The sequence below is a fragment of the Debaryomyces hansenii genome, assembly GCF_000006445.2.
Source record: "Debaryomyces hansenii CBS767 chromosome B complete sequence".
Lineage (NCBI taxonomy): Eukaryota > Fungi > Ascomycota > Pichiomycetes > Serinales > Debaryomycetaceae > Debaryomyces > Debaryomyces hansenii.
Window position 1 is genome coordinate 390,184 of NC_006044.2, and position 19,739 is coordinate 409,922.

Genomic DNA, 19,739 nt, shown 5'->3' on the forward strand with positions numbered 1-19,739 from the left:
AAACCACTGAACACTAACAACTCCCCCATCTTTTGATTACTTCTTATACGTCTACATAATGAAACTTAAGATAGCATGTGTTCAGATCAACCCGAAGATTGGACATGTTGAGTCTAACATCAAAAAGATTCAGCAGATTTTAGGCAAATTACATGGCGTCGATTTAGTGATGCTTCCCGAATTTGCCATCACTGGCTACAACTTCCCAGATAGAAAGGCGATAGAGCCATATTTGGAATTTACGACTAGCGGACGCTCTACACAGTTGGCAAAGGAAATCCTGACCAAGTTTGAGTGCTTCACGATGATCGGGTACCCAGAAAAGGACAAGGAACAAGACTACAATATATATAATTCGGCTGTATTAACCGGCCCCAACGGAAGCGTATTATACAACTACCGAAAAACGTTTCTATATGACACAGATGTAGCGTTTGGATGCCAGGAAAATCCCGATAAACAATTTACTCCCTTACGTTTGGTGCTCGATAAAGAGTACTACTTGAACAAGCAGCCGAATAAGGAATACCCAGCCGTGACCACAAACTTCGGAATATGTATGGACATCAATCCATACCAATTCACCGCTCCGTTCAATAAGTTCGAGATGTCGTTGGCATGTTTTGCCAATAAAGCTACTCTTATTCTATGTCCAATGGCTTGGTTATCTACTAAGTCCCCGTCTATCAGCGAATCGGGTGACAAGACGCACCAAAGCGAAATGTACGAGCAGAAATTTTTTTCCCACAACAATGCTCCTGCTTATAATGTTGGAGCGATCTCGCGAGATAACTACTCGAACCATCTTGTCGAGCAGCACGAACTACATGATAAGCCTTTTGTGCCCCAGAACCCCGACTACTCCATTATTAACTACTGGATTTTGCGCTTTTTCCCTTTTTTGAATCACCCCAGCAACCAGTTGGCCAAGTACTATAAATCCGTAACGGTAGTCGCTTGCAATCGCGTCGGTATCGAATCCGACGTGCTTTACGGAGGCTCGTCCTCCATATTTCAGTTCTCTGATACCCCTGGAAATTACGAAGTCGACAATCGAAACCCAAGTGTAGTGGTGAAGGGATCCTTGGGCCAAGGTGAGGAAGGGGTTCTAGTGCGGGAAATAGATATAGACGTGTAAACTTGGTTAACATGCTATGCTAAATGTGTACCCCTGTCATTTTTAACAGCTCCTAACGATATATATTTAATTAATAAGAATAATTTGCATATAAAACACGATTTTGCATTTGAAACAATACATTAAACCTTTTAGAGTAAGTGCTAGTGTGAGGAAAAGTGAAAAATTATTTTTGCGCCTCACTAGTCATACGTATTTATTATAGAGAAGACACCTCACTAAAAAAAGGATATGAAACGGGTCTTTTTATGGGTCTTATGAACTAATTATCAAGTTATTCGTAAGACAAAACGATATAGATGCTAAAATCATTGAAATTACCTAGGAGACTTATAGTGAAAGTCTTACTTCTTTTGGTGGTTACTGTTATCATTATAGGTACATCAAACCATGCATTAGCGAGACCATCCGTTAAGCAATATAAATCAAGAATCCAGAGGGCTATACAACTCAAGTTTAACAACTGGACTAGCAATTTTCTCACTAAGGACCATGGGTTGGAATCTAACCAGGATTTCTTGAGCAAGTTTGAAGAAATCAAAGCCGAGAAGTTAGCCGATGATCCGGCTAACGAGATGTGGGACATAAATGAAAAGGTGCTCAACAACATGCCGTTGGAGGTGAATATTCCCGGGTACTTTTTGGACTCGAAGGCAGTCAAGCCGGTGATACAGCCATTTGATCCACGGTTTACGTTTGCGGTGTATCTTCAGTGGATCAAGGACCATCCCAAGGAGCCATTGCCCTTCCATTGGTCTGATTGGGTTGATTTGACCAAATTGCATAAGTACATGTTAGCAGAAAGTGGGAACAAGATATCGTGCAAGGATCTCTTTGATATCAGTGGGAACATCGAGTTGGTACAGAATACAAACTTGGTTGATGTTCAAAAGTATTGTAAGGACAACAAGGACGTTCCATTAGGATATGAAATCGTTGGATTCTCGGGTCCTCAAACGGTACCAAATCACGAAATCTTGGGTAAGTCGTACTTGTATTCAGGCGCACCATCGCCGGTGAAGTTAATCTTCATGACTGAGTCACTGGGATCGTATGAGATGGACGTATTGGACCACGAGGTGAATGACTTGAAGCACAGTTTATTGCATAATTCGATGGTCGAGTCATTGTTCGCGCAACTGGATGTGAAAACCGTGAATGTATTAAATTCATACCAAAACTTGGTTTCGAAGGTGTCTCCTGAAAACGGTGAGCAGGTGTTAAGTGACTACGAGATCAACATTCCTAAGGAGTCTTTTAATATTGATCCACAAAATGTCATTAAGATGTTGTCTGAACAGGAGAACTTGAACAAGCCTGAATCAGCCTATCTTGATTCGATCAAATATTCAACTAGTGAGAACAACCCCCCTAAATTTTTCAAGGAAGCAAAGTTGTTAGAAAAACACCCACAAAAGTGGTTGGGAGAGCATTATGATTGGAGGTTCTTCAACGGTATCAACGTCGGAAAAGAGGAGCAGTTGTTATCTTTACATAGATTGGTTAAGAATTATCTCAGTTTCACCAGGCAGCATGGTATTGTGACATGGATTGCTCACGGCTCGTTGTTATCGTGGTACTGGAATGGTATTGCATTCCCGTGGGATACGGATATCGATGTGCAAATGCCAATTGCGGAATTATATAACTTAGGAAGACGTTTCAATCAGTCCTTGGTGATTGAAAATTCCGGAGGTGATAACAAAAAATTCAATGGTATGGGCAAGTATTTCATAGACGTGGGATCAAGTATCACCCACAGAACTAAAGGGAACGGTAATAACAATATAGATGCTAGATTCATCGATGTTGATACAGGGCTCTATATTGATATAACCGGTTTAGCAATAACTGGAACCCCAGCTCCATCAAGATATGATTATATAATATCTGCAGACAAATCTAAACAATCCGTCTTGGAACAAACAAAGAAAGACGGTCAAATAGACCAACACGTTAAGAATGAGCAGCTCCAAGCTTATAATTGCCGTAACAACCATTTTAGCACGTTTGACGAATTGAGTCCTTTGGTTTTGTCGATTGTCGAAAATCAATTGAGCTATATTCCAAGTAATTTCATCATGACTTTGGATTATGAATATGGCGTAAAAGGTTTAACCAAAATCAACTTCAAGGACTATTACTACATGAACAATCTCCGTATGTGGGTCAGAACAAGCAAGGTCTTAGAATACATGAAGGATCCAGCCGCATGGTTGAAAAAAAATAAATCGGCAACAGTATCTAATAAACCTGCAGCAGGATCTACAAAAGAATCTACGAAGGAAGCATCCGACAAAAAGCTTTCGAAGCGTGAAGTTTCCGATCTCGAAAAATTCCAGATCAACAAGTTGACCGTCGATAACCACATTGACTTGTTGCAAAACAATGAAATTTTCAAAGAATTTGTCAAGACAGTTGAGTTCACCAAGGCACACGAGCTCGAAATGAAGTATCTCATGAAGGACGACTACACTAGCGCAAAGGCCCTTATCGAAGACTACTCGCGTCAGTATAATGTGGGTACTGGCTTGAGAAGCGATTTGTTCATGAATAAATTGTTCAAAGACGGATGGAACTACGACGAGGAGGTTGAAAAATTGGTAAAGTTGACTGAAGCCTATAGATCTGTATAATAGAGTTGCATGGCGTATGCCATTTGTATAGTATTAATCGCACAAGCGATAGTAAAATGAATAAACCCAATTTTGATGTAAGGATGTCTATTTGTAATTGCGGTTTGAGGTACGGATGAAGCTCCTATTATCATTTTGGTTGCGTTACGCAGCTCTTGTCCTTCCTTCAGTGGGCAGCCGCATCATTCCGACGGCTAATGACGCCATCTAGGTCCGAGTTGTACCTCGTGACCAAATGTCTCATGGCCAAATGTCGCGACCTCCACGCTCCTACGTCATCGCCCCGTCCCTACGTCGTCTGCCGGAGCCCTGCTGACCCCATGTAACAAATGCAACCTACTCCCACTGTGCTTTTGACCTCTTTGAATACCAGGATGCGGCTTAAACACGTATCTTGACCTTCATACTACGCCATTCTATTCCTATTTTATTCACTACGTATATTATTGGCTTTGGCGTGGTACGGCCTCCTGCCACGCCTATCTCTATTCTGTCGCCTTTTGTTGTTCCGGCGTAGTTATTGCTATTTTGTTTAAACAATTATTGCATTTTTATCATACAATAGATTAATAACCCGTCTCCACTGGCCTATTGGCGGTTGCATCATCGAATCCTGCAATGATCAAAGGTGATGCCATACTGGAACACAATTTGCTGCCTCCCGGTCGTGGAAATTATAAGCATACTATAAGGTACTATAACCATTCTATAACCAGACCCCACCAACTGGGGCCAGTATGGTAATCCCGAACCATCCTAATTATGTCGGCGCTTTCTAGAACGTTCGTCCTCGGCACATCCCCTGATATCATGCAGGATTTCCGCACAAGGATTTAGTGGATTCCAATTAGGCCAAATGTGGGAAATTTCTTTTCTATCGCAGCTAACCATCCTTGCATTGTAATCCCGGTATAATTGCTGTTCTAAAATTGTATTCATACTTAATACAAATCGTGGCGTGTGGTTCTGTATATGAATAAGGCGTCGAAGAAAAAAAAAATTTCATTATAATTACCAATTTAGTAATGCATATGGCTTGGAAAAGATATATAAGTCCCGTTTATTCCAGGGTCAGATAAGATTTTTGTTTTTTTACTAATATAACAAACTAAGTTAATAACTACACATAAAATGCAATTCAAATCTGTTATTCTTGCTTTAGGTGCTGCTACCTTCGTCTCTGCTGCTACCAACTCTACTGGTGGTGGTGCTGTTGGCGGTTCTAACTCTACTGGCGGTGGTGCTGGTGGTTCCAACGGTACTGGTGGTGGTGCTGGTGGTTCCAACGGTACTGGCGGTGGTGCTGGTGGCTCTAATGGATCTGGCGGTGGCTCCGGTGGATCTGGTGAAAGTGGTGCCTCTGCTATTGGTGCCGGTGTTGTTGGTGCTGTTGCCGCAGCTGGTGTTGCTTTATTATTCTAAGCTCACACCCACAATATTAACTTTATAATTTCAAGAGAAGAAGCTAGTTTTTTTTTCGAGTATAAAATATTGAAAGTACCATTTTTTCAGAGCTAGCCCTTACTGAGCTTTAATATTACCAGGCGAAGGGCTTGTTGTTTTTATGTAATATTTAATTTATATATCAGTAATATAAACAATAAACCAGTGACATAAGATTGTAGGAGTGGATATGTTCTAATGGAAAGAGAGTAGGCAAAGTAGTAACACGTTTGACGGGAAGGTCAGATATACCGAAAGGTTGAGCTAAATTCCGATAGCATCTTACGTACTTAGAAAATATTGGGTGCGTGGTATTAGCAATTGCTACTAATTTGGGCTCATATTGTCCGGGAAAAATTGATAGATAGTGTGATTGTCTGGGGTTCTATTGTTCAGGGCGAAGTATCTTTTTCGCATGTACAAGCCCACACACCTGACTTTTGTTATCGCATTGTTGTTCTAGTGCAGGATATTGTAGTTACCATGATAGCACCCAAAAATAGCAAAAGTACGACGATACAAAACCCACAACTGAGAAATAACGCAATAGTTACTATGCCCATACTAATATTCCAGCAATGAAGATCTTGCGACCATTACCTCAGACGGGCTTTGTGGAGATTATGACGTATCAGGAGCTTAAAAAGCTATATATGGACTAAATGTATATCCGGATAGTTGATGGCCGGCTATATTGGATATATGGTCAATGGATGGTGGGCTAGATCGTGGGCAATGTCTAATCATGTATTGTTAATAAATGTTAATCGTGATTGTTAAGTATAATAATAAGAATCAAAATATTTCTAAATTAGGACTAATTTTGGTAAAATTACCCAAAACAGAAAAAAGTTCTTTTGCTGGATGCAAAAGATTGAAGGGGCGGAACCCGTATATGCTACTTAGAAATTATATACTAGTGACTCTCAAAACAATACCGTTGTCTATCTTGTTATGATTGGGAGGAGTCGATATTGCTTATTATTTGTAATATGATCTATTAGAACTTAGGCAATAGATTGCGATAGCCCCAATGTAGCGATAAGAGTAGAAACTAAAACGAACTTGATGATATACAGTACTTATATAAGATCAGTATGAATACAGTAGGGTGAGGTTTGCTAGACAGATAGTAAGACGCTTAATAGGGTATGTCTGCAAAACGAATTTGGGGTCAATATCTATGGTGAGAAAATCTGCCCGCGTAGCGTAATGGTTAACGCGTTTGACTTCTAATCAAAAGATTGTGGGTTCGACTCCCGCCGTGGGTTCATATTTTTTAAAAGCCGATCACAAAAGTGGCTGGGTGAGCCCCAGATTTTGGATGTAACTGTTAGATAGAATAAAACTCGACTCTCGTAAGATATATCGTTTTAATTTAAACATAAGAATGTCAGTATCGGATGATTCAGATCAAGGCTCCATTGGACGTATGCTGTCAAAGGCATCGGTCCTAACTGAAGACCAAAAGAAGGTATGTAATCGTTATTGTATTTTTATCACAAGCAGGGGACTAACAAGTATAGGCCCACCACATTGCCTCAGAACAAAAAAGAAGAGAGAATATCAGATCAGAGTTTGATAAGATTGTGTCGTTGACTCCAACTTTGAATGAGCTGGAGAACAGATCTGAGTTAAACATTCTTACCAAGTCTGCAGATTATATCGACCAATTGAAAGAAGACAATAATAAATTAATCCAGTTATGCATTAATAAAGGTATAAACGTTCCTGACGAGTTGGTTTACAAAGGTCCAAGTTCAGGTTCGATTTGAAAAATTGGGTATTTGCTACATGCTGGCCGTGAAAGTATTTTATTCTATTAATGTATTATTTAGATTAGTGATGAAATATTTAATAATTTTCCACTGTCCAAACAATTGTAAAGGCGAAGGGCCTCTTTTGGTAAGTCCAACTCTGTAAAACTGGTACTATTTCGAAGTTACCTCCAAGGTTACTTGCATCTGCGAGTCTAGTGAATATTTGCAAACGGTGACACAAGCTGTCGTTGAATTCAATTAGATTGCGTACTAGGTCAAAATCATTTGTAAACAAGGTAATGAGTTGTATGCTTCCATGATTGATATTAACTACATTTGATATTTCAAATAAATCAACCATTTTGGTGATTTCCAATGCCTGGGGTTTTGTTTCTTGTTCATCTTCATACATTCCAATACTATTCTTGAAACTACATCCACCCCATTCAATACTAGCGTTCTTCGGTAATTTTTTCACTTTAACAATTATTAAATTCTTTGCATCATCGCTGGTGGCGAGTTCATTAATGTATTTTTGCCATGTCTCACTGACAATATCCAAGTTTATTGCGTCAACAATGAAACAAACTATGCTCCCGATTTCAGGGACACCGATCAATTCTTTAACGCGATGCAAATGCTGCAATGATAACACAGAGCTGAAAACTCTGCCAAATGGATTTGATACTAATGACAATTCCATTGATGAAGGCACCAAAGGTATTTGCCCCGAGAGTGTACCTATTTTATATTGTGAGCTTTCCTCAACTATACTCTGAGAGTAAGGACCAATATTCTGTGGTGCCCAATACGATCTTGATCTAATATGAATACCTTGTTTTAATTTTGGATGTATGACGATACATGACAATTGAACCAACGTAGAGCTGCTTAATGTAGTTTCAATGCATATACGGGAAGGTGGTAGGTAAAACTTGCTAAATTGCTCTTCGTATACTTTATTGACTTCACTGAATTGATTAATATCCGAGAGGAGCAAGGTTATATGCTGAATATCATTCAACGAGAAATCATGGATAATCAAGATGTCGTTCAATTTCGTGAAAATATCGTCTGTTTGCTCTTTCAATGTCGACTTTGTACTTGTTAGGTTAGAAACATATAATTTATCCTTCGCCGATGCTACACAAATCTCTGGTTGGCTTTCGATGCCAATTAGTTTATCTTCATCATATTGCTCGTCATCCTTGATTTTATCCTTGATTTCATCCTCGATTTCATCCGCAAGCTCCTCGAAAATGGTTGCGAATTGTTCGCTTAGCAAGGCAGGCGGGGCTAATGTAGTATCTGAAGAGCCGTCCACCTTTTCACGTAGCTCCACTTTGAGTCTTAAGTACGAAACATCATCATTCGAATGGTCCACAACTTCCTGCTCAATAATTTCTAACCTCTTATGCTTGAAAAATGGTGCATCTAGCACTATTGTTTCGAATTCTCCCCCTTCACCACATATATGAACCTCATACATCCGGTTCAACTTGATTAAGTACGGGTACAACTCCTGAATCGATTTTCCCAAATGCGTGGCATTCAACCCGATTGCTGCAACCTTGATGATCCTGGCATCCAACTGATTATTGCACATCTCTCCCATCAACTCAAGCTGATCCCGCTGCCACAAATATGCAAGACACGTTAATCCCAACCTCCCACATACGTTCTCGACCCTCGTTCGCTGGTAATGCGATAATATTGCCCCACAACTAACTCCCTCTACATCAGGATGCTTTTCCTTCACCTTCTTGAGCAATACATACAAATCTTCTATCTCATCCTCCTCTGTAATTGAGTACTCTAATAGCTGATTCTTCGATGACCCATTAATTTCTTGTCTGTAAAGTGGAACCTCCAAACACTCACTGTAGTATTCAATTATATCGTGTCCCACTGTTTGGAACATAAACGAATCAATCTCATCGATACCGGTCTGCTTGGGATATAAGTTCCCCAACGCTACCAATTCATGTCCTCTTGACATACAATGGTGTATGTTGAAGAACGAATCCTTACCACCAGATATTAGCGCTACAAACTTCATTCTATACCCATTATGTCATAAAGTTAATCATCTTGCTAACAAAGTTCCATTACTTAACCAGATCTAACATGCAAAACCGTTTCCTTTAAACTGCAAAACCCGTTTCCAATTTTCCGGTCACAGAAATCCGACTGACATTTACGCTGGTCAGCGTAAGTTTGGGGTCAATAATTTGACCGAGAGAAAATGGCAGCTGCTTGAAAAACTTTTTTTTCTTTACTCTCGCTAGTATATAAGTCCATCTCTCGCAGTAAATAATTTTTCACTTCAATTTTTTTGTTCAACTAAACTAAAAGAAGTCAACATGCCTCGTATGTATTCAAACATTATTAAATAAATACTTTTAGCTTCATAACATGAATAGCTTGCTATTCATTGAGGTTCGGGTCCTCGTTCATTTGATCATTGTATCAGAGCTTATTATTGTGACTAAATTCCCGACACTTTAGTTACAAATAATAGTAATAAGTCTCATCTGTTTTGTTTTATACATACAGTTCTACAGACGTTTCTGTCGTAGTGCTCGTGTGTGACGAAGCTTATCATTTGAGGACTTATTATAAAAGCTTACACTTTGTCGTGTGTGACGGAACTCGTAAATTTCAGAAGTGTCTCGTAAGAAAACACATTCTAACATTAAATAGGTGCCCCAAGAACTTACTCCAAGACTTACTCTGTCCCAAAGCAACCATTCGAGTCTGCTCGTTTAGACGCTGAATTAAAGTTAGCTGGTGAATACGGTTTAAAGAACAAGAGAGAAATCTACAGAATTGGTTTCCAATTGTCTAAGATTAGAAGAGCTGCTCGTGATTTATTGACCAGAGATGAAAAGGACCCAAAGAGATTGTTCGAAGGTAATGCTTTAATTAGAAGATTAGTGAGAACTGGTGTCTTATCCGAAGACAAGATGAAGTTAGATTATGTCTTAGCTTTACAACCAGAAGATTTCTTAGAAAGAAGATTACAAACCCAAGTCTTCAAGTTAGGTTTAGCCAGATCTATCCACCACGCCAGAGTCTTGATCACCCAAAGACACATTGCCGTTGGTAAGCAAATCGTCAACGTCCCATCCTTCATGGTCAGATTAGACTCCCAAAAGCACATCGACTTCGCCCACAACTCCCCATACGGTGGTGGTAGAGCCGGTAGAGTTAAGAGAAGAAACCAAAACAAGGAATCCGGTGACGGTGACGCTGAAGAAGAAGAATAAATCATTTGATTTTTAGTTAATATTTACTTCACTTTAAATTAATAATATATTCTAATTTGGTCTTTTCCAATCTACTTTTCATTTATATTTATGTAGTATAGCAAAATTAATGGTTATTTATGGGTAATTTACTTTGTAATCTAGCGGATACTATCGTTACCATTCCCTATACTAAACGTACTCCCAATTGACCTATTGGGCACCATGCAACACTTATCACCATGTTCATGAGATCACTATAGCTATTACTCAATTAGGGTTCCAGCCCGATGTTACACAAAAACATCGAAAATGAAAATTTTCAAATTCTCGCTACTCCGACTAGCTATGATAATTTCAATATATACATACATTTTGAAGGAGTTTTGAAGGTTTCAATTATACTTGAACAAGATTAAAAATGGGTAAATCGTATGTGTCAAGAACATGAACTAAACAGAAATGAGAGTATTACGTATCATATGTTGTAAAGGGATGAATATTCGATTGAAAATAGCACGAAGTAAAATGTCAAACTATGGATACAGAATCGAAATAAAGGAGAACATCTTGTATTATTATGGATCAGAAACAGTTGACACTTAACATGGGAATGTCTATAAGAAAATCGGAGTAGAGGATTTTAGCAGCTTCTGTGACCTAGGTTCTGGTGCAGATTGTAATGGATGAGAAGTGAAATAGAATAAGATGTATGATACGAATCCTCAAGGAAGTTTTGTAAATTGAAAACTCAGTACTAACATAATTATAGTCGTGGTTATAGATCCGGTACTCGTTACCTTTTTCAACGTGACTTTAAGAAGCATGGTGCTATTCCATTATCTACTTACTTGAAGACTTACAGAGTTGGTGATATCGTTGATATCAAGGCCAATGGTTCTATCCAAAAGGGTATGCCACATAAGTACTACCAAGGTAAGACTGGTATCGTTTACAACGTCACCAAGTCTGCTGTTGGTGTTATTATCTACAAAGTTGTTGGTAACAGATACCTCGAAAAGAGAATTAACTTGAGAGTCGAACACATTAAGCACTCCGCTTGTCGTCAAGAATTCATCAACAGAGTTAAATCTAACGCTGCTTTAAAGAGAGAAGCCAAGGCCAACGGTGAACACGTTCACTTGAAGAGACAACCTGTTAAGCCAAGAGACGCTAGAGTTGTTACTACCAAGGAAAACGTTCCACAAACCTTAGCTCCAGTTCCTTATGAAACCTTCATTTAATTGCTTTATTATTTTATGTTTGTTAAGTTGGAATTGAGACTTGATCGTTTTTCTTTTTAAATACAAAAACTATAAATTAATGCATGTAAAAGTATAAAACCTCCGGAGTAAGCATAACTGATTGCTTCAGTTATATACTCTTTAACTCTGTAGGAGAAACCCCAAAAAGTATTGTAACCAAAGCTTGTGCTTTACTGTGGACAAGTAGCCAAAATGAATCACGTGACACCCATACTACTAACGATAGAACCAGTTACCAGAATCAAGGATTAAACAATGATCATAAACCCAACCAAAACAGAACGAATATTATTAGGTTTCAAAAGAGGGAAATATGGCAGAAGAAGATAAAGCCAGTTCAAACCCAGGACTAGATACAAAAATTTCTAAAGTCGAACAGGTGCAAGAAATCAAAGGTAAATCGCAAACCTCGACTTCATTCCATTCTGCATTACAGACGTGGACACAAATTGATCTTCCTTCGCTACAAAAGAAATTGGATGTTCAAGGGTTGGAGTTGAAAGATGATCAGGCAGACTCTTTATTACGTAGGAAAAATTTGGCCACTAAGACCAAAGAGTTCAGAAAGTTAGAAGACCCTGACAAACTCGATCAAATTAAAGGATTACTCAAGTTGTATCAAAATGAAATTGACTCTTTAACAAATAAGAAGAAAGACGTGGAGGGCTATTTCTTTGGGTTTTACCGGTTGTTGGCAGAAGCACCGGATCCTAGACCTCTCTTGGAATTATCGTTGGACGCGGTAATCGCATCCTCTGAGACTGAATCATTACGGAAGGAAGTATCAAAATTAAACGACGAGTTATCAAAGAAGGCTGATTATGATCAATTGAAACAGAGGCTTTTGAGAAATGAACAGAAATCAGCAGAATTGTTAAGTTCCAAGTTGCATGCCAAAGAAGAAGAGTTCAAGGCATTGATTGATGAAAAACAGAGCAATTGGCTCGAAAAAGAGAAGAACTATGAAAAGCAAATGCACGAGACGAAGGCAAAAGTGGAGGAATTAAGAACTTCCAAAGAAGTCACCGAGTTGCAATTGACATCGCATAATAAGCAGCTTGGAAGTACGGAAACGAATGCGTCTGCTTCTGTATTAGCAGAATTAGAAATAGTTTCAAGAGATGCAGAATCAGCTAAGAAAAGGGTATTTGAATTGGAAAAGAGAAATGAAGAACTCAGACGAGAGTTATCTAGATCCAAGAGTGATGTCGAAAGAAAGAATTTGAAGGAAGAATATGAGAAAAAGGTTTCAGAGCTTGAAGGGGAGAATGCTTTATTGATTGCTAATTTAGATCAGCATAGAAAGAAATTGGATGGCATAACTAAGGAAAATGCAAACAAGACCGATTCATTCAATAGAGAAATTTCTCAATTGACGCAGGAGGTTAAGAATTGTAAAGAAAAGCTTGAAAAAACAGGCGACTACGACGAAATAAAGCGTGAATTGTACTTAATAAGACAAATTGAATTCGGACATGACGAAGATGGTGTTGAAGATGGGGCCGATTCTGACGGAACCGATAATAACCGCAAGCAAATTGATTCGCTCTTGATTCAAAGAAATAAAACCTTAACTCAGGGATTGGCCGATTTCAGATCTCAGCATGAGGATTTAACTAACAGAATCAACCATTTGGATTCTAAGCTTACTAAGGCAAATGAAGAATTAGTCAAGGCGCAGGAGTTGAACCAAAGGTTAGAAAATGACTTAGCAGGTGTGCAAGACGGACAAAAGTTTAACGACAACATGAGCATGATCTCAGGCGTGAGTAGAATAACCCCAGGGCGTCCGAAAAATGGAAGTATTGCATCTTTAAACACAGTCGGCTCGTCACCTGCGGGTGATGTGTCATCCATATTACCAATAATTACCAAACAAAGAGACAGATTTAGAGATAGGAATAATGAGTTGGAAGATGATCTCAGGAAACAGTACAATATTGTTAGCGATTTGAAGAGACAAATGAACAGCCTTAAGAAAGATAATGAGGAATTATATGAAAGAACTAGATATTTGGCATCCTTCAAGAACAGCAATAATAGTGGATCAACAGAGACCCAGTCATTTAGCTCCAGAACATCTAATAGAAGACTTCTCCAGCCTAAACCAAATTCAATTGATCTTGAGCGCAACCCATACCAAGAAACGTACGAATCCAAATTGCACCCCATCGAACAATTTAGAGTCCGCGAACAGGAAAGAATTAGTTCAAAGCTTTCCCCAATAGAGCGATTATTTATTTCACTTACAAGAGCAATTCTTGCTACTAGAACTACCAGAATGCTATTTATGGTATATTGTTTCGGCCTACACTGTATTGTTATGTTTATAACAATTTATGCTATGGGCTTAAGTACCCGAATGATTCCAGAAGTGGGTATGAATAACAGTACAGGCGGAGTTGCAAACGGAGTCGCAGGAGGCCCTGATTCCATAGATAATGTAACTGAAGCTATTCCTTAGGCTATACTATCAGAATACTAAATAACAATTTTCTGCATATAGCCATTTCTAGTCATGTGAAGCAACCACAATAATAGATAAAGCTTGCCAACTCCTAATTGCCACCTATTGATACTTATTTATATTAGATGAATCCAATTCTATTCAGCTGTATAATTTTATCATTAATATATATCTATTACAGTTTCCGTGGTACCAGTATGTCAGAAGGTAAAAAATTAACCCAAGAAGAGCTCGATCTGGAAAACTTTAATCCAGATAACTTGATGATTAACATGGGTGGTAAACAGGTGCCATTCAGTTCAATTAACAAGCCCCATCATGTCGTAATTGATCCAAAGCAACACAAACCTCAAGTTGATCCAAACTCGTTTCCAGATGTCGAGCCTGAAGCTAAGGCTAAGGAACAGAAATTGGAAGAAGAACGTAACAATTTGAAAGAAAAAAAGGACAGCTAATGGGACTACTACATGGTTAATGATGTTACGATAGTAAGTGTGTGACGTAACTGTTACGAATTTGATACTTGATAGAATTACGATTTTTTAGAGTAATCTATTTAAATTAGTTATGTTAAGAATATACATGGTTGATGAGACAAACTATTAAGTTTTTGTAGTATATCTTAATGGTTGCAAGCTATTGCAATTCCCAGCTACCATGAACTATTTTGTTGTACAAATTTAGCTGTGTAAAGCATTAACTATCCTTTCGATGATACCGACTATTCATATGCAGGGCGAAATCATTTGATGTAGATCTCGTTCATCAGTCAGCTTAACGAATGGGTTACTGATTTTGAAGTGTTATACAATTTGTGAAGTTAACAATGTTTGCGCTACCTAGAAGGTGGATACGTCAACTAGGTTATCTTTTATTGGTATTCTTTATTACGATTGTGGTTCTTCTAGTGGCGAATAGAAATAATGTTGGACTAAATGATTATTTACCAACTGGGTTTTTACCATCATTTTTCCAGCCCGCTGCAGACCTGTTCATTGTTGATATAGCTATAAAGAATTGCTTCAAGATGAAGTCGAAGAATGAAAATTGTGGTCTTCCAGGTGCATCTGAAGGGTTAATGGGTAATTTATATGGTTCAGGCCAGTGGCTCAAGATTGATAAAGATTTAAGTCTAGGATCTTCGTGGTACCGTAAGGAATATTTTTCTTATAAAAAGGCAAAGAAGGAAGCATTACAAGGAAATATTCTAACGGAAGAAGGTGCAAAAGATGCAACACAAAAGAGGGGAGAGGCCGAGAAGAATAATCAAGTAATAGTTGATGTTGCGATCTCTAATCCTTTGATTGACGCCAAAATATCAGAAAATGATAAATTGAATATTCCTATGTATATTTTAAAGGAATTTCATTCCGAGAAAGTGTATGATGATGGTCATCATGATGTGTTAGTTGAAAAGCAAAAGGCAAAGATGAAGGGAGAAAAATTGCAAGCATTGACTGTGGATAAGGATAAATCTGCAAGTAATAAGATCAATATAAAATTGGAACAGGATAGGCAGGCCGCAGAAAGTGCAAATAGAGGGAAGGATAAAGAAAATGAATTGATCAAGATAGATAAGATCAAAGGTGGTGAAGACGATGAGAAGAATCAAGAGGAAAAGAATTCGAATTCATCAAGTAAGAAGAAGCCAGAAGAGAAAGATACCCAGGAAAAAGAAAATACAGAAGAGGGTACCAAGGATGATATTAAGGACTCTGAGAATAAGAATATAGAAAAAGTAATCGAGAATAAGAAGGATGAAGCTTCACACGATGACAAGGTAAAACGTCAAAATTTAAACGAGAGAGGTACTGAAACTACTAGGCATAATTTGGAGGTAAGCTATCATATTCCAACTAAAGAAGAATTAGTCGCATCAAGATGGACTTATAAATCTAACGGTATTTGGTTGAAATATGGCAACGCGGATTCTAATGCTATAACAGGTATTGACATATTGTTTGGTGAGGATGCTGTGGACCCAAGACCGAATTGGAGATTAATTAAAGATGGTCCATTGAGAGAAGTTTTGAGTCCTTCTGATAAACCCGCGTATATTTCAATTCGGAAAGGTCCTAGAGTTGATTATAAGAAAGATATTAAACCACTCAAGGTCAACCCCGATGGAAAATTTAAAATTCTCCAGGTTGCTGACTTACATTTCTCAACTGGTGTTGGTAAATGTAGAGATCCATCGCCGGCGGAAACAAAGTCTGGCTGCCAGGCCGATTCAAGGACATTGAAGTTTTTAGAGAAAGTGCTCGACTTAGAAAAACCGGATTTAGTCGTGTTGACTGGTGATCAGATCTTTGGCGATGAAGCAAAGGATTCAGAAACAGCTTTATTTAAAGCCTTAAATCCTTTCATCAAGAGAGGTATACCGTTTGCAGTTACCATGGGAAACCATGACGACGAGGGATCTTTGTCTAGAACAGAAATTATGAGCTTGTCTGCAAACTTACCATATTCTTTAGCTTCCCTAGGTGCTGACGAAGTTGCCGGCGTTGGGAATTATGCTTTGACGATTGAAGGACCTTCTTCCCGTAACACAGCTATGACCTTGTTCTTTTTGGATACCCACAAGTATTCATTAAACCCAAAGGTAACCCCCGGTTATGACTGGTTGAAAGAATCTCAGTTGAAATGGTTAGAAAGAGAAGCTGCAAGTTTGCAAAAATCAATTGCAGCTTATACTCACATCCATTTATCAATGGCCTTTTTCCATATTCCCTTGCCTGAATATAGAAACCTTGACCAACCTATGGTCGGTGAAAAGAAGGAAGGCATAACTGCTCCAAGGTACAACTCTGGTGCCAGGTCCACCTTAGGAAAGTTGGGGGTATCAGTCGCCAGTGTCGGGCATGATCACTGTAATGATTACTGCTTACAAGATGCAACAAATAATGAAAATGAAAACGCTCTTTGGTTATGTTATGGTGGTGGATCTGGTGAAGGTGGCTATGGTGGCTATGGTGGATATATAAGAAGGATGAGAGTTTTTGATATTGATACTAGTGCTGGGGAGATTAAAAGTTGGAAGAGAAAAGAAAGTGAGCCAAATGTTGACTTTGACCACCAAACTTTGGTGTCAGGTGGTAATGTCGTTAATTCCAACTAGATTGACGTCGCAAAGGTGTACATTAGGTTGAATTTTATATATTTATCTATGATAATATACAGTTATTCTTTAAAATCTCACGCGCAGCCTTCCACACTGAAACGTTAGATTCCAGATCGAAATATATAGGCATATTGATAGATTATATTCTTTATTATATCTCTAACACTCTGGTAGTTTACAAAGCAATAATGAATGAATTTCCAGATGAGCATAGAAATTCTACTAGTTTCACCATGCATTTGCTGGGAGACCAAGTTTTAGGAGAATTATATCAAGATTCCAGAGAATTAAAGCAGTGGTTGATCAAATCTAATTGCCAGCATCATTACAACAAATTTATAGAAAATGGGATAACATTCGACCTATTAAAAGAGCTAGATAGTTCATCGCTCAAAGAGATTGGGATTAATAAGTTAGGAGATAGACTAAGGTTAGAATTAGCTATTTCAAGCATGAAGTCTGAAAAATTAGCTGATAATATTACAGTGGATGAGTTGTACAAAATAATGAATTTGCATCTGACAGACAGTATTACACTGTTATCTGGGGGAAATATTAGTAACGGATCCGTATCCACTCCTACGAATGAATCAGGTACCTTGACAACTTTAACTAATAACCCATATTTGCACAGTAATGTTTCCTCCTCGTCCAATGCTGCCAATAAGGATGCTAATAAGAACGTAACGTTTATTTTGCAAGATGGATCTACAAAGAAAGTGAATGTAACTGGATGTTTCAATGCACAATCGATCAAACGTAAGGTATTGAAAAGGTTGGGAATAAAACAACAGGAGACATTATATAATACATATATCCACACATCGTTAAATAGTAAGAGTAATCCTGGTGTGAATTTACTTTTTGATGTTGAATTAGTGACCATTTGTTACTCTCCTGACAGGTTAGAAAAACATAGAATAATTTTATGTCGCAAGGATGAATACCCTTCTGATATGGCAATTGAGAGCTCAAAAAGGCTTATGGCCAAATATGAAAGATATAGCCAAACAGATTCATTGAAAACAAAGAGCCAAGACAATTTCAGTCAATATCATATGCCAGATCCTAGAAAGACGCATGCTAGTCCAATATTGAGAAACTTCTTTGGACAGAGGCCACCTAGTGAATTGATCTCTTCCAACTTGGCTGAATATTTTCCAGAGGCACATCAAAAGGATTTGGAAGCCACCGTACGTAATTCTGTCAGATACAGCGTTAGACTTTCACGAAGATTTAACCTCCCATCTTCCATTCTATCCGGAGCCAGCAGTAACATTTCGATCCACAATTCACAGAATAAAAGATCATCAATTTTAAGCAATGGAACTGTGTCTGGCCCCAATGGAGCCCCAGGAACTCCATCTGTTTCATCAATGGACCAAAATTCTGTAGCGGCAAAAAGAAAGCCTAGTGGGAGGACCATTGGGGAAATGATGGTGAATAATATTAATGCAATCGACCAGGCGGTGAGCTCAAATGATGTCCAGTCTGTTTTTAGTAAACCCCAATCAATTGGATCAGATATCAGCGGTCCAGGCCAAGGTTCATTTGAACCAAAATCGATGAAATCTCATACTTCTCCTATATTGAATAGAAGTTCAATTGCTGCTAGCTTTGTTGATCCATTTCACACAGATAATAATAGAAATTCACGTATCGAACTATTAAGCATTGATTCTGATGACGATGAAGACGATTTTATTGACGAATATGGTACATACACAAGTGGAGAGCTTGACCATGATTTTAAGGATAACATGCTCGATTCTATTTCAGAGGATGGACCTAAGAATTGGTTACAGGGTGCTCGTATTGGTGCTGGTAGTTTTGGTACAGTCTATTTAGGAATGAACCCACTCACCGGAGAGTTGATGGCTGTCAAGCAGGTAAGTTTACCCGATAAGAACAGTATAAATAATAGTCTGCAAACGGCCATGATCGAGGCTTTACAGCACGAAATGACGTTGCTAAAGGAAATCAACCACGAAAATATTGTGAGATATCTAGGATCCTCCACAGATGATAATTTCTTGAATATTTTCTTAGAGTACGTTCCTGGTGGGTCGGTGCAATCGATGCTTTCCTCGTACGGTCCATTTGAGGAACCCTTGATACGGAACTTCATTCGCCAGATTCTCATCGGTCTAAGCTATCTACACGGAGAAGACATCATTCACAGAGATATCAAGGGGGCAAACATTTTGATTGACATCAAGGGAACCGTTAAAATCAGTGATTTTGGAATCTCCAAGAAGGTGGGAAATTCCGATGTCGACATGGACGACGAGACAAATAGTCAGAAAAAAGGCGAAAGAAGAGCCTCTCTACAAGGTTCGGTCTACTGGATGGCTCCAGAAGTTGTGAAACAAACTGCCTATACAAAAAAGGCCGATATCTGGTCCGTAGGATGTCTTATTGTGGAGATGTTTACAGGTAAGCATCCATTTCCTGATTTTAGCCAGATGCAAGCTATTTTCAAAATAGGGACCCACATAACCCCCCAAATTCCAGAATGGTGTACTTCTGAAGCTAAAGACTTTTTGTATAAGACGTTCGAGTTAGACTACGAGAAACGTCCTGACGCTATTGATATGTTAGCAGAACCGTTCCTAAACCCGTTGATTATGTCTAAACAATGAGTATACTACATATTATGTT

The 19,739-nt window shown here is 38.5% G+C and overlaps 11 protein-coding genes and 1 non-coding gene across 12 annotated transcripts; 11 read left to right on the forward strand and 1 right to left on the reverse strand. All coding sequences in view use genetic code 12, as the record gives it.

The window, feature by feature from the left end:
- Positions 1-58: 58 nt before the first annotated feature.
- Positions 59-1,138, forward strand: DEHA2B04774g (DEHA2B04774p; the record flags this gene model as incomplete). The annotated part of the gene is made up of 1 exon (XM_002770034.1): positions 59-1,138. One exon carries the CDS (start codon positions 59-61, stop codon positions 1,136-1,138), a length of 1,080 nt encoding a protein of 359 aa, XP_002770080.1.
- Positions 1,139-1,437: 299 nt separating this feature from the next.
- Positions 1,438-3,774, forward strand: DEHA2B04796g (DEHA2B04796p; the record flags this gene model as incomplete). Its single annotated transcript, XM_457171.1, has 1 exon — positions 1,438-3,774. One exon carries the CDS (start codon positions 1,438-1,440, stop codon positions 3,772-3,774), a length of 2,337 nt encoding a protein of 778 aa, XP_457171.2.
- A 1,131-nt stretch (positions 3,775-4,905) lies between these two features.
- DEHA2B04818g (DEHA2B04818p) lies at positions 4,906-5,196 on the forward strand (the record flags this gene model as incomplete). The annotated part of the gene is made up of 1 exon (XM_457172.1): positions 4,906-5,196. The coding sequence occupies one exon, from the start codon at positions 4,906-4,908 to the stop codon at positions 5,194-5,196; it is 291 nt and encodes a 96-aa protein (XP_457172.1).
- A 1,219-nt stretch (positions 5,197-6,415) lies between these two features.
- DEHA2B04840r lies at positions 6,416-6,488 on the forward strand. Its single transcript has one exon. It is a non-coding gene; the product is annotated as a tRNA-Arg (tRNA).
- Positions 6,489-6,607: 119 nt separating this feature from the next.
- DEHA2B04862g (DEHA2B04862p) lies at positions 6,608-6,992 on the forward strand (the record flags this gene model as incomplete). Its single annotated transcript, XM_457173.1, has 2 exons — positions 6,608-6,691; positions 6,744-6,992. 2 exons carry the CDS (start codon positions 6,608-6,610, stop codon positions 6,990-6,992), a joined length of 333 nt encoding a protein of 110 aa, XP_457173.2.
- Positions 6,993-7,071: 79 nt separating this feature from the next.
- Positions 7,072-9,036, reverse strand: DEHA2B04884g (DEHA2B04884p; the record flags this gene model as incomplete). Its single annotated transcript, XM_457174.1, has 1 exon — positions 7,072-9,036. One exon carries the CDS (start codon positions 9,034-9,036, stop codon positions 7,072-7,074), a length of 1,965 nt encoding a protein of 654 aa, XP_457174.1.
- A 304-nt stretch (positions 9,037-9,340) lies between these two features.
- DEHA2B04906g (40S ribosomal protein S9) lies at positions 9,341-10,246 on the forward strand (the record flags this gene model as incomplete). Its single annotated transcript, XM_457175.1, has 2 exons — positions 9,341-9,347; positions 9,681-10,246. The coding sequence occupies 2 exons, from the start codon at positions 9,341-9,343 to the stop codon at positions 10,244-10,246; spliced, it is 573 nt and encodes a 190-aa protein (XP_457175.1).
- Positions 10,247-10,646: 400 nt separating this feature from the next.
- Positions 10,647-11,469, forward strand: DEHA2B04928g (60S ribosomal protein L21; the record flags this gene model as incomplete). The annotated part of the gene is made up of 2 exons (XM_457176.1): positions 10,647-10,657; positions 10,998-11,469. The coding sequence occupies 2 exons, from the start codon at positions 10,647-10,649 to the stop codon at positions 11,467-11,469; spliced, it is 483 nt and encodes a 160-aa protein (XP_457176.1).
- A 334-nt stretch (positions 11,470-11,803) lies between these two features.
- On the forward strand, positions 11,804-13,954 carry DEHA2B04950g (DEHA2B04950p; the record flags this gene model as incomplete). Its single annotated transcript, XM_457177.1, has 1 exon — positions 11,804-13,954. The coding sequence occupies one exon, from the start codon at positions 11,804-11,806 to the stop codon at positions 13,952-13,954; it is 2,151 nt and encodes a 716-aa protein (XP_457177.1).
- Positions 13,955-14,154: 200 nt separating this feature from the next.
- DEHA2B04972g (DEHA2B04972p) lies at positions 14,155-14,412 on the forward strand (the record flags this gene model as incomplete). The annotated part of the gene is made up of 1 exon (XM_457178.1): positions 14,155-14,412. The coding sequence occupies one exon, from the start codon at positions 14,155-14,157 to the stop codon at positions 14,410-14,412; it is 258 nt and encodes an 85-aa protein (XP_457178.2).
- A 371-nt stretch (positions 14,413-14,783) lies between these two features.
- Positions 14,784-17,075, forward strand: DEHA2B04994g (DEHA2B04994p; the record flags this gene model as incomplete). Its single annotated transcript, XM_457179.1, has 1 exon — positions 14,784-17,075. The coding sequence occupies one exon, from the start codon at positions 14,784-14,786 to the stop codon at positions 17,073-17,075; it is 2,292 nt and encodes a 763-aa protein (XP_457179.2).
- A 236-nt stretch (positions 17,076-17,311) lies between these two features.
- Positions 17,312-19,720, forward strand: DEHA2B05016g (DEHA2B05016p; the record flags this gene model as incomplete). Its single annotated transcript, XM_457180.2, has 1 exon — positions 17,312-19,720. The coding sequence occupies one exon, from the start codon at positions 17,312-17,314 to the stop codon at positions 19,718-19,720; it is 2,409 nt and encodes an 802-aa protein (XP_457180.2).
- Between the last annotated feature and the right edge of the window lie 19 nt (positions 19,721-19,739).